Raw genomic sequence first — 13102 nt, forward strand, 5'->3', positions numbered from 1 at the left:
AAAAAATATTGAAAATTTCTTATAAAGACCAATTGAAAAAATATTTTTTAGCTGAAAATAAGTAAAATACAATAATAATAAAAATGCCCCAAAGGTGTTTATAGCTTTTACAGGAGTTCTCTGGGGAAAAAATGACATTTTTGTAATTGCTAGCAGCCTGCCTCACTAAGCAGAGGATTTTTATTTACCTGTTCCATGCCGCTCTGGTCCTCCATGCTGCCGCCAGTGTGTCCATGTTGCGGTCTCTGACACAGCATGGGCATGGTCACGTGCTCTGTCCCAGGACATTGTTGGCAATTGTTAAAATGTCCTTATTCCAAGAGAACAGCTTCACGTTACAATAACTTAATGAAGTTACAAATCAATTTCGTGACCTGCTATATTTTGACTTCATCATTGACGTCACCATTTTTGGTGCCATCGAATCTTATAATAAAACTATCCTAGACACTGATCGGAGGAAAGAGAGTGTCCAAAATATGGAGATATTCAATTTCAATTCATAGCAATAATTATAGTGGAGCTTTATTTTCTTGAAGATAATTACCCAATAGGTACAAGGTTCCAGAGCCAGGTTTCGGGAAAATATTTTCTCACCGCATCATTGCTTGGAGATGGCTGAACAATTGGTACATTATCTGGAAGGTTGCAAAAAAGATTTTATGGAAAACTTCAGCACCAGTTTATGAAACATTATTAATGCAAAGCAGTAATCTAATATTGTGAATTCATTCTACATAAATTGGAGTAGCCTTGTACATATTATCTTGATTTCTTCATTCAAAATTGTAGCTGCTATTGGAACTAGCGTGTAATCTAGCTTGACATCTGTTCTACATGTAATTTATTAGCTTTAAAGATATTCTAAGATAAAATCTAAAACAAAAAATGCTAATACAATAAATATAGACCAAATGTCATTTGAACTTAGATTAAAGGAGAGGTGAGAGTGGTACATTGTGCTGTCAGAAAGCTTGAATGAATGATTTAGCACAGAATGGCAGTTTGCAATGCAGTGGAATACTTGAAAGCTTGTGTAGACAAAGGAACATTTTTAATTATAACCTATCACAAAATAAATGCAATTCACTAAAATAAATATTACAAAGGTGCCATAGCCTTTAAGGGCTATGGACACCTTTGGGTAATTTTCTTTTTTTATCACTGCATTGTACTCATTTTTAACAATCTTTTGTTTTCAATTGGTCCTTGTTAAAAATGTCCAGCCCCTTCCTCTGTACAGGGCTGATATTCTCTAGAACCTGGCTAAACATTTCCATATTCTAACCAATAATCATCAGATTACTTTATGTCACTAAACCGCCTGTCACTGCGTAAGGAAGCCAGGATACAGAACGCCATTCAGCCTGCCCAAGGAGCCAGTTCTTTCTAGCTCAACCCCCTACTGAGCCGCCTTGGTGAGTGCCAAACTTGAATGAAGTTTTCAAAAATTCGACTTGGACAGTTTTTTAACCACCTCCAGTCCGCCCGTTGACTATAAACGTCCAGGAGGTGGTTCTCTATCTCTGAATAGACGTTTCTGAATGTCCATTCAGAGATGGCAGCTGCACGCTAATCGTGCAGCTGCAGAACGGGGGGTCCGCTATCAGTGACAGCAGGGAAACCTAGATAGAAGGCAGGGACAGTTCCCTGCCTCCTAAATCGCTGTATACACAGCGCTTAGCAAGCGCTGTGTATACAGATCAGGAAGCATTATGCGCTTCCTGTTCCGGCCTGGCTGTTCATTACCACAAAGCCCCAGGAAATTCGGCTTCGGTGCAAATCCAATTTTTCAAAAACTTTGGATTGTGTCACTGGCCGCCGCCAACGCACTGACTTTCCGCAGCACCTATGGTGCCCCGCCTCTGTACAGGAGCGAAGACGCGTGCAGCATCCTCGTCTCCTAGGTGATTGGGGCGGGACAGATCCAGCCGCGCACGTCTCCTCAGCGTGGCCGACGTCCTCGGTTCCACCAGCAACCTGATGAAGCCTGGGCACCGAGCAGGGCACTTGGTGCTCAGCCAGGTACAGCAGGGCGAGTCATGTGACGCTGGCCACGTCACATTACCCCTGCTACTCAGTATTTAAAGAGGCAGCCTGCTGGCCACAGGTTTCCTGTTATTTAGGTTCTGCTGTGATTTTGCATACCTGGCGTACTTACCCTCTGTGTATCTCCTGACGATCCTCTGCCTGCTCCTTCTGTACTCCGCTGCTCTCCTGGTATTCAGACCCCGGCTACCTCCTGATGATCCTCTGCTGACTCCTTTGGTACTTCACAATGCTCCTGGTATTTATGATCCCGGCTTCTCCTGACTATTCTCTGCTTGCTCCATTTGTACTTCGTAGCTCTCCTGGTATTGACTCGGTCCGTTCACTTTCTGTTGTTTGTCTGGTCTGTCCTCCCAGCACTTATTCCAAGCTAGGGATTGCCATCCAGTTGTCCCCTGTCATTAGGACTTGCGAGCCAAGTAGGCAGCGCCAGGGGTGAGGGTGAAGCGCAGTGGTCACTATCCTCACCCCTGTGTGTGTGTGTGTACACGACCGTTACAGATTGAATTCCACTTCGTCAGCTTCGATTTGCTCCACACTAATCCTCATCATAATCCTCTTGCTCCTCCACCTCCAACTCCTCCTCCTCATCATTCTCCTCCTCCTCCATGGGAAATTCCCCAACAACTGTAGGGCGGACGGCAAGATGTGTCAGCTACTCTTCTTTCACCGTAGGTCCTCTGCTGCGTGAGCATCAGCAGCTGTTCTAAGATAAATATGAGAGGGATGATGTCGTTCATGCTGTAGTTGTCCCTGGTGACACACTTTCTGGTATCTTTGAAGGGCTTCAGCACCTGATAGGTGTCTCAAATTAGCTGCTGCTGCCTGACCTCGAAGCAACACATGCTCCCTGCTGCTGAAGCAGTCTGGTGCATGACAAAATCTTCACAGCTTTCTGCTGCTCATACAGATGCTTGAGCATGTATAATGTTGAACTCCAGCAAGTTGGCACATCGCAGATTAAGCGGCGTAGTGGCAGGCTGTTGCTTCAGGTCCAGGAGAGCGTTCCTTGCCACATAAGAGTGGCTGAAGTGATTGGACAGTCTCCCTGGACTTTGCCAGCATCTTGCACAAGCCAGTGTACTTATTTAGAAAGCGCTGCACCACTAGGTTGATGATGTGTGCCATGCAGGGAGCATGTGTTATTTTGCCCAGGTTAAAGGCAGCCAGAATGTTGTGCCCATTGTCACTGTACCACCTTGTCCAGTTGGAGTCAGTGGGGTGAAAGCCAGTGATATGTTTGCTGCTTGATGTACATGAGCAACTGCTCATCAGTGTGGCTACTCTCTCAAAGGCTGATCAGCTCCAACACGACTTGGCAAAGTTTGACTTGACACATGTGATAGGAAAGAAGGGTAGTGAGAGTGACCTTGTGTCCTGCTGGTGTTGGAAATAGGAACGTGTCCATGGAGGAGTTCCATGGAGGAGTAGGAGGTACATAAGGGCCTGACACAATCATGTGGGGAGGGGGGTCAAAAGGACCTGGTCTAATTTTTCGAGGTGCTGCCTCGCCACTGCCTTAAAAAACATTGACCTAGGGGGCAGTGAAAGACATGTACTGTGCTTACCCAGAAGAGCTTCTCCAGGTGTCCATCATGGCGTGAACTTTCCTGCACAGTGAGAATCGCAGCGAGTGACCCATGTTGTCCACCTGAGAGTACAAGATAGGGATGGCTGTTTGGAAGAAATAATGCCAGCTAGGAATCATCCAGCGAGGCTGAGCACACGCCATTTAGCTCCCTAAAGGCAGCAGACTCAACTAAATGGTACAGCAGCAACTGCTGAACCTCCAGCAACTTGGCTAGTAGGAAATAAATATTGCACACCATCTGATCGCTGGGCACATAGAGATGTTTCCTGGCCATGCATTCCGTTATCGATGGCTGACGATGGGGAAGAGGTTGAAAGGGAAAGGGATGATGACAATGATGGAGAAATGAAAAGGGATGATGACAATATGAAAGACACCATACTGCCCCTGAAAGGGAGACCGGGAAAAGTAGGCAACTCATGCTGTGGTGGATTGCTGCCACCTCTGTTTGCCCATGGGATGGGTGATGCCACTTCAGGTGGTTCAATAGAGCTGCGGTGCCTACGTTTCTGTTTTTAATACCCAAGTCTTATTTTGCTCTTGCACGGCTTACACAAGGGAATGATTTTGTCTTCTGGCAGGGTGAAGAAAAAATGCCAGTTGGTAGCAGTGGATGGACTAAATCGTCACTGGAGCTGCTGGAGAAGCCTGAGGGCCAGCCAACTTCTTACGGACTATGGACCCAGAACTATAGAGACCCCCTCATACCTTTTGGGGTTACAAGGAACTATGAACCCTGATTTATATGTGGAATTTATATGATACATATTTCCTATTGCCCATTAAAGGTGCAGGGTGTGAATTCGGCAACACAAAAAGGGGTTAACTCTGCACTGAGACTCCCACTGATTGTTTTAGTGATGGGATTAAGATAGCTTACTCTAGGAGCAGTCGACTCCTAGATGAGTAGATCACCCTATGATACACTCAGGAGATAATCCCATCACATGTGTCTCCTCTCTCCCTATTCATTTATTATGGAGTGGGGGGGGGGGTGGAGATGTCTGTTTGCATGTTGTTCATGGTTGATTGCATTATGTTGTTAGACTTCTTGAACTCTATATATTTTGAGTTGGTCTTTAATAAAGTGAGTTCCCGTTTTGGCCTTTAACATAGAGCCTCGTCTCATGTGTGTGGGGATTTCTATACGCTGTATACTCCCCTGGCTATAACCCCTAGCTCTTGTAAGAGCTGTTCCTGGTTCCTGTGGTGGTTACGGTGTCGAGCGGAGTGCTTGGAGCCTTCGGGAAGCACTAGGAGCATCCATCAACGGAGGTACCCAGTCGGGGTGCCAGGAGATCCGTTACATTGGTGGCAGTGGTGGGATGGCATCCTAGTAAGAGGAGAAGCAGCTCAGAGACACCGTTCGCTGATTTACAAATTTGAGGACAACGCTTTTCCCCGTACAGCGCCCCTGGCTACAGCAGTATGGAACCAGTTTGTTCTCGAACAGCGTTCCACTACAAGGAGTAGGATGAACTGGACTGGAAGGATGCAGTCCGGAAAAGCCTCTGGCACGAGGCCCTGGAAGACGTACAGCGTCGGCGGGGCGAGTCTCCCCAGTGAGGAGCAGCAGTTGCAGATGCAAGTGGTCCTGCAAATGCCCCTTCTGGGAGAGCAGCTCCTGGATGATTGGGTGACAGACCTCGAGAGCCTGTGATGGAGGGAGCTTTGGCTAGATGACGCCTACCAGGCACTCTGATGGTACTTGATTCGGCACTCCCCCTGGATGACTGAGCATGACAGACCCGAGGGTGAGGATTATGATGGCCCTGGCCTGTTGTTTGAGGCCTTCGAAGAACCGGAGTTCGGAGATGCTGGAGAGTCCCGATTCTGGGATATCCATGACTACAGGGAGTCTATGCATGATTGGGCTATAGCGAGAGAGGTAAGACAAGACCTGGCATCTCTAGTGACAAGGGAGTGGGAGCCAGAGCAGGATTACCAATACTTCTTCAGCTCAATTCGGCCCCAATATACACTGCCAGAGAGCTGGGTGGCAGTCCTAGATCTACAACCCTACAGCTGGGAAGACCCAACTAAAGTATCCCCTGCTTCAGTACCAGCTGCGGAGGTAGGGGACCTCATAGATTGGTCCTGGGGGGAACCCCATATGGCAGGTGGAGATGGGACCGAGGTCTCTCCACCGGCCCTACAGGGATGCTGGGCGGTCGGCCCAGATCCCCAACGGCAGCCGGAGTTTCAGGGAGTAGGGACAGTCGGTCCTGCTCCCCAGCGGCAGTATGTTTTGCAGGGAGAGGAGAGCATTGTCTCCATTGCTCAGGAGCAATGTACCTTGAAGGGGAGACAACCGGTCTCTCTCCCCAACCACAGGGGGACAGCACCCCTAACTCCAATGGTGCAGATGGGACCACGGTCTCTGCACTAGGCCTACTAGGATGCTGGACGACCGGTACAGATCCCCCACCAACCCCGCAGGAATGCCAGGAGTAGGGGGTAAGCGATCCCTCCTCTCCACAGCCGATTCGCAACAAGATTCTGGGGGTAGGATTCCCTTACCCAATTCCAGCGGAAGAGCTGGCATCTGCGCAGAGCACAGACAGCCTCTGCCCTCCCCTATCCTCTTGTCCAGAGGCTGATTCCCCACAGGCTACCCCAACGGAAGAGCTGGCATCTGGGCAGAGCGCAGTTGGCCTCTTCCCACCAAGTACCCACAGCTCCAAGCTAGAGAACAACAATGCAGCAAGGAGTAACAGACGCACACTCAACAGCTGGGGACATACAGAACAGAGCCAGGCCCCAGATTTCAACAGGACCAGTGTTGGTTTATGGGTGGGCTACTCGACTTACTCACGACACCGACCGACAGGAGGTCAGGTACCTGGTTAGTAAATGTGACGGACTAAATTGTCACTGGGGCTACTGGAGAAGCCTGAGGGCCAGTCTCCTTCCTACGGCCTATGGACCCAGTACTATGGAAACCCCCTCAGACCTTTTGGGGTTGCAAGGAACTATGAACCCTGATTTATGTGTGGAATTTATATGACACATATTTCCTATTGCCCATTAAAGGTGCAGGGTGTGAATTCAGCAACACGAAAAGGGGTTAACTCTGCACTGAGACTCCCACTGATTGTGTTAGTGATGGGATTAAGATAGCTGACTCTAGGAGCAGCCGACTCCTAGATGAGTAGATCACCCTATGATACATACACTCAGGAGATAATCCCATCACATGTGTCTCCTCTCTCCCTATTCATTCATTATGGAGTGGGGGGGGGGGATGTCTGTTTGCATGTTGTTCATGGTTCATTGCGTTATGTTGTTAGACTTCTTGAACTGTATATATATTGAGTTGGTCTTCAATAAAGTGAGTTCCTGTTTTGGCCTTCAACATAGAGCCACGTCTCATGTGTGTGGGGATTGCTATATGCTGTATACTCCCCTAGCTATAACCCCTAGCTCTTGTAAGAGCTGTTCCTGTTCCTGGTTCCTGTGGTGGTTACAGTGTCGAGCGGAGTGCTTGGAGCCCTCAGGAAGAACTAGGAGCATCCATCAACAGAGGTACCCAGTCAGGGTGCCAGGAGATCTGTTACAGGTAGATACTGGCGCAGTAGAGGAAGAGGCAGCCAAGCTCGGCTTAACTCTGGCACATTTTGGGCCTAACCCTCCCACAGTGTCAGTGGCATTACCAGATCCCGAAGCAGACGTGGTCTGTGGTCACTGTTCTTTGAGAGGTACTTGGCCTCTGCTTTTTATTGCTGCCGTCACTGCCCTCCTCCTCCTCAGCACCCTGATCCGGCTATCAGGTCCTGTCCAGTACAATTGTTATCAGAGTCCTGACGCTTCTATCAGACTGATCTTCCCCAACTGACACTGTTACTGCCACCAACAACAATACCATGGCTACAGGTGCCACTACTAACACCAACAACAACACTGCTATGCCTGGAGTCTGCAGCCTCCTCCTCCACCTCCTCATCAGGGCAGTACAAATGCTGACTGCTCTCACGCAAGTCATCAACAGGGAGATTCTCTTGACTATGTGCCATAGGGGATGTAGGGGTTTTATTGAAACTTCTTAGGAAAAAGGAAGCACCCCACTAGGAAGGGGCAGTGAAGACTGAGAGGAATTCACTAAAAAGCCTTCTTTGGGACTGCAGGAGGAGAAGGAAGAATGCTGTAACCCCTGGCTCCACAGCATGGAGTCGGACTCTGAAGTCACCTCCACATCATCCTGCTGCGACTAAGAGGAGGAGTGAGCCATCCAATCCACAGTCTAATCCTCTTTCTACTCAACTATAAAGTTGTGCACTATCCTGTGTTTTCGTGTAGCTATCACATATATATGCTGATTTGAATACAGACAACAACCCCAATAAAAAAAAAAATTATCGGAAACTTGTGAACACAGAAATAAAGGGAAAAGGATTTAGGCCTAAATTTGTTATCGCTCACAGATACTTTTTTGTGTTGGCCTGTGTATTGGTGTACTGATCACCTATATGATAGTTTAATTAAATTGAACAATCCTCCAAAAATGTAACTTCAACTGTGGGGAAATTAAATTCACTGATATGGACAATTGAAGCCTGATGCTCAATTTCTTGTTATCACTCACAGGAAAGTAATTTGGTATACTACTGATCACCTACATGCTGGTTTTATTAAAATGAATATACACCCCACAAAAACAAAATGTATTTTAACCTTGTGGAAACTGAATATACAGAAACATATAATATCACGTTAACACTCACAGTTAAGTTGCCCTAGCCTGTGTATTGGTGTGCTAATCACCTATATGCTGGTTTTATTAAATTCAATAACCCCTCCAAAAAAATAATAATTGAAACTGAACTCTGTGTGTGTGTGCGATGTGATGCAGGCCTCTTCCTCTTCCTGTGCTCCCACCAGCCTCTAGTGTTGAAGATTTGGTGTACGTGTTCTTATTTAGCCTGTCTTTCAGAAAAGTTTATGATGGGATTCAAACCCATGACCTTGTGTATCAAAGGCTGTAAAGCCAGTTACTTAAAAAGACTTCTACTGTAGATAACTTTAATACCTAGTGTACAACCATACACATGACAGTTGCCCCAGCTCTGCTACATTCATACACAGTGTGCTGGGGCAGCTGTCATGTGTATGTACACTAGGTATCAAAGTTATCTACAGTAGAAGTTATATATATATATATATATATATATATACAGTGGCGGAAATAATTATTTGACCCCTCACTGATTTTGTAAGTTTGTCCAATGACAAAGAAATGAAAAGTCTCAGAACAGTATCATTTCAATGGTAGGTTTATTGTAACAGTGGCAGATAGCACATCAAAAGGAAAATCGAAAAAATAACTTTAAATAAAAGATAGCAACTGATTTGCATTTCATTGAGTGAAATAAGTATTTGAACCCCTACCAACCATTAAGAGTTCTGGCTCCCACAGAGTGGTTAGACACTTCTACTCAATTAGTCACCCTCATTAAGGACACCTGTCTTAACTAGTCACCTGTATAAAAGACACCTGTCCACAGAATCAATCAATCAAGCAGACTCCAAACTCTCCAACATGGGAAAGACCAAAGAGCTGTCCAAGGATGTCAGAGACAAAATTGTAGACCTGCACAAGGCTGGAATGGGCTACAAAACCATTAGCAAGAAGCTGGGAGAGAAGGTGACAACTGTTGGTGCGATTGTTCGAAAATGGAAGGAGCACAAAATGACCATCAATCGACCTCGCTCTGGGGCTCCACGCAAGATCTCACCTCGTGGGGTGTCAATGGTTCTGAGAAAGGTGAAAAAGCATCCTAGAACTACACGGGAGGAGTTAGTTAATGACCTCAAATTAGCAGGGACCACAGTCACCAAGAAAACCATTGGAAACACATTACACCGCAATGGATTAAAATCCTGCAGGGCTCGCAAGGTCCCCCTGCTCAGGAAGGCACATGTGCAGGCCCGTCTGAAGTTTGCCAATGAACACCTGAATGATTCAGAGAGTGACTGGGAGAAGGTGCTGTGGTCTGATGAGACCAAAATAGAGCTCTTTGGCATTAACTCAACTCGCTGTGTTTGGAGGAAGAAAAATGCTGCCTATGACCCCCAAAACACCGTCCCCACCGTCAAGCATGGGGGTGGAAACATTTTGCTTTGGGGGTGTTTTTCTGCTAAGGGCACAGGACAACTTATTCGCATAAACGGGAAAATGGACGGAGCCATGTATCGTGAAATCCTGAGCGACAACCTCCTTCCCTCTGCCAGGAAACTGAAAATGGGTCGTGGATGGGTGTTCCAGCACGACAATGACCCAAAACATACAGCAAAGGCAACAAAGGAGTGGCTCAAGAAGAAGCACATTAAGGTCATGGAGTGGCCTAGTCAGTCTCCGGACCTTAATCCAATCGAAAACCTATGGAGGGAGCTCAAGCTCAGAGTTGCACAGAGACAGCCTCGAAACCTTAGGGATTTAGAGATGATCTGCAAAGAGGAGTGGACCAACATTCCTCCTAAAATGTGCGCAAACTTGGTCATCAATTACAAGAAACGTTTGACCTCTGTGCTTGCAAACAAGGGTTTTTCCACCAAGTATTAAGTCTTTTTTTGTTAGAGGGTTCAAATACTTATTTCACTCAATGAAATGCAAATCAGTTGCTATCTTTTATTTAAAGTTATTTTTTCGATTTTCCTTTTGATGTGCTATCTGCCACTGTTACAATAAACCTACCATTGAAATGATACTGTTCTGAGACTTTTCATTTCTTTGTCATTGGACAAACTTACAAAATCAGTGAGGGTTCAAATAATTATTTCCTCCACTGTGTGTGTATATATATATATATATATATATATATATATATATATATATATATTTTTTTTTTTTTTAAGTACCTGGCTATACAGCTCTCATAGCTGTGTGGGTAAATGCCTTGCCTCTGATGTGAAAGGTCGTGAGTTTGAATCCCAGGAGATACTTTTCTGAAAGACATGCTAAATAAGATTTAAATACACCAGGGTCTCGTAGCTCAGAGTGTGTGTTGCTGCGGCTGCTGCCTCAGCCTGTCAGCTGCGTGCCGCTCTGTGACTGAGACAGTGAGTGAGGGCGGGGGGCTGCTCGGCACACAGGTAAATGTAAGTTAGCAAGTTAATTGGTTTTCCACCCTGGCGCCGCCCCTCCCTTCTCTCCGCCCTCAAGCAGCTGCTTGGGCTGCCTTATGATAGAGCCGGCCCTGAAGTTTAAGCATTGAATCAAAGGAAGTGGCGCGCATGAATTAAAGAAGCATTTCAGAATTTTTTTTCCCTGTCACCTATGCAGAGCAGGGGTTTATACACCTCTAAAATTGTATGTCAACCCAAGAATGCAACAGAAAAATTACAGAAATGTATTAACCTGTCTACTTGGTAGAGCAGGGGGTCTATGACAGAAAAAAATTGTTTATTGTCACCCTGTGTGAAAGAAAAATTATTAAAATGTATTAAGCTGTCAACTAGGTAGAGGGGGGGGGGTATATTACACCCAAAAATGTGTGCATTTGACCCTAAAATGTAACTGACAAATGTAATTTTTTTTTCTAATAGGTATACAATCATACCCAAAAATTGTTGAATTTCAACTGAAAATGTAACTGACAAATTACAGAATTTTTTTTAACTGTCTACTAGGTATAGCAGTGGTACATCACACCCAAAGATTTGTGAATTTCAGCAGAAAATGTAACAGACAATTTTTTTTATTGTTTAATCTGTCTACTAGGTATAGCAGTGGTACTATACACACAAAAATTGGTGAATTTCACCAGAAAATGTAAATGACAATTTTTTTTATTTTTTAACCTGTCTACTAGGTATAGCAGTGGTACTATACACCCAAAAATTTGTGAATTTCACCAGAAAATGTAACTGACAAGTAGTGAAATGATATAAAATAAAATACGTACAAATAAAAAAATTGTTTTTGATTTATAAGTAGAGTTGAGCGAACACCTGGATGTTCGGGTTCGAGAAGTTCGGCCGAACATCCCGGAAATGTTCGGGTTCGGGATCCGAACCCGATCCGAACTTCGTCCCGAACCCGAACCCCATTGAAGTCAATGGGGACCCGAACTTTTCGGCACTAAAAAGGCTGTAAAACAGCCCAGGAAAGAGCTAGAGGGCTGCAAAAGGCAGCAACATGTAGGTAAATCCCCTGCAAACAAATGTGGATAGGGAAATGAATTAAAATAAAAATTAAATAAATAAAAATTAACCAAGATCTATTGGAGAGAGGTCCCATAGCAGAGAATCTGGCTTCACGTCACCCACCACTGGAACAGTCCATTCTCAGATATTTAGGCCCTGGCACCCAGGCAGAGGAGAGAGGTCCCGTAACAGAGAATCTGTCTTCATGTCAGCAGAGAATCAGTCTGCATGTCATAGCAGAGAATGAGGCTTCACGTCAGCCACCACTGCAACAGTCCATTGGCATATATTTAGGCCCAGCACCCAGGCAGAGGAGGGAGGTCCCGTAACAGACAATCTGGCTTCATGTCAGCAGAGAATCAGTCTGCATGTCATAGCAGAGAATGAGGCTTCACGTCAGCCACCACTGCAACAGTCCATTGTCATAAATTTAGGCCCAGCACCCAGGCAGAGGAGAGAGGTCCCGTAACAGAGGATCTGGCTTCATGTCAGCAGAGAATCAGTCTGCATGTCATAGCAGAGAATGAGGCTTCACGTCAGCCACCACTGCAACAGTCCATTGGCATATATTTAGGCCCAGCACCCAGGCAGAGGAGGGAGGTCCCGTAACAGACAATCTGGCTTCATGTCAGCAGAGAATCAGTCTGCATGTCATAGCAGAGAATCAGGCTTCACGTCAGCCACCACTGCAACAGTCCATTGGCATATATTTAGGCCCAGCACACACACAGGCAGAGGAGAGAGGTCCCGTAACAGAGAATCTGTCTTCATGTCAGCAGAGAATTAGTCTGCATGTCATAGCAGAGAATGAGGCTTCACGTCAGCCACCACTGCAACAGTCCATTGGCATATATTTAGGCCCAGCACCCAGGCAGAGGAGGGAGGTCCCGTAACAGAGAATCTGTCTTCATGTCAGCAGAGAATCAGTCTGCATGTCATAGCAGAGAATCAGGCTTCACGTCAGCCACCACTGCAACAGTCCATTGGCATATATTTAGGCCCAGCACCCAGGCAGAGGAGGGAGGTCCCGTAACAGAGAATCTGTCTTCATGTCAGCAGAGAATCAGTCTGCATGTCATAGCAGAGAATCAGGCTTCACGTCAGCCACCACTGCAACAGTCCATTGGCATATATTTAGGCCCAGCACACACACAGGCAGAGGAGAGAGGTCCCGTAACAGAGAATCTGTCTTCATGTCAGCAGAGAATCAGTCTGCATGTCATAGCAGAGAATGAGGCTTCACGTCAGCCACCACTGCAACAGTCCATTGGCATATATTTAGGCCCAGCACACACACAGGCAGAGGAGAGAGGTCCTGTA

General features: G+C 46.0%; 1 protein-coding gene across 1 annotated transcript in view; it reads right to left on the reverse strand.

Moving 5' to 3' along the window:
* LOC122942241 (alpha-2-macroglobulin-like protein 1) overlaps positions 1-13102 on the reverse strand; it is a 236408-nt gene that overhangs the window by 100086 nt on the left and 123220 nt on the right. Inside the window, exon 18 of the mRNA XM_044299744.1 lies at positions 548-638. Coding sequence (XP_044155679.1) covers positions 548-638 — 91 coding nt within the window. The remainder of the gene's footprint in view (positions 1-547; positions 639-13102) is intronic.

The sequence above is a fragment of the Bufo gargarizans genome, chromosome 6, assembly GCF_014858855.1.
Source record: "Bufo gargarizans isolate SCDJY-AF-19 chromosome 6, ASM1485885v1, whole genome shotgun sequence".
NCBI lineage: Eukaryota > Metazoa > Chordata > Amphibia > Anura > Bufonidae > Bufo > Bufo gargarizans.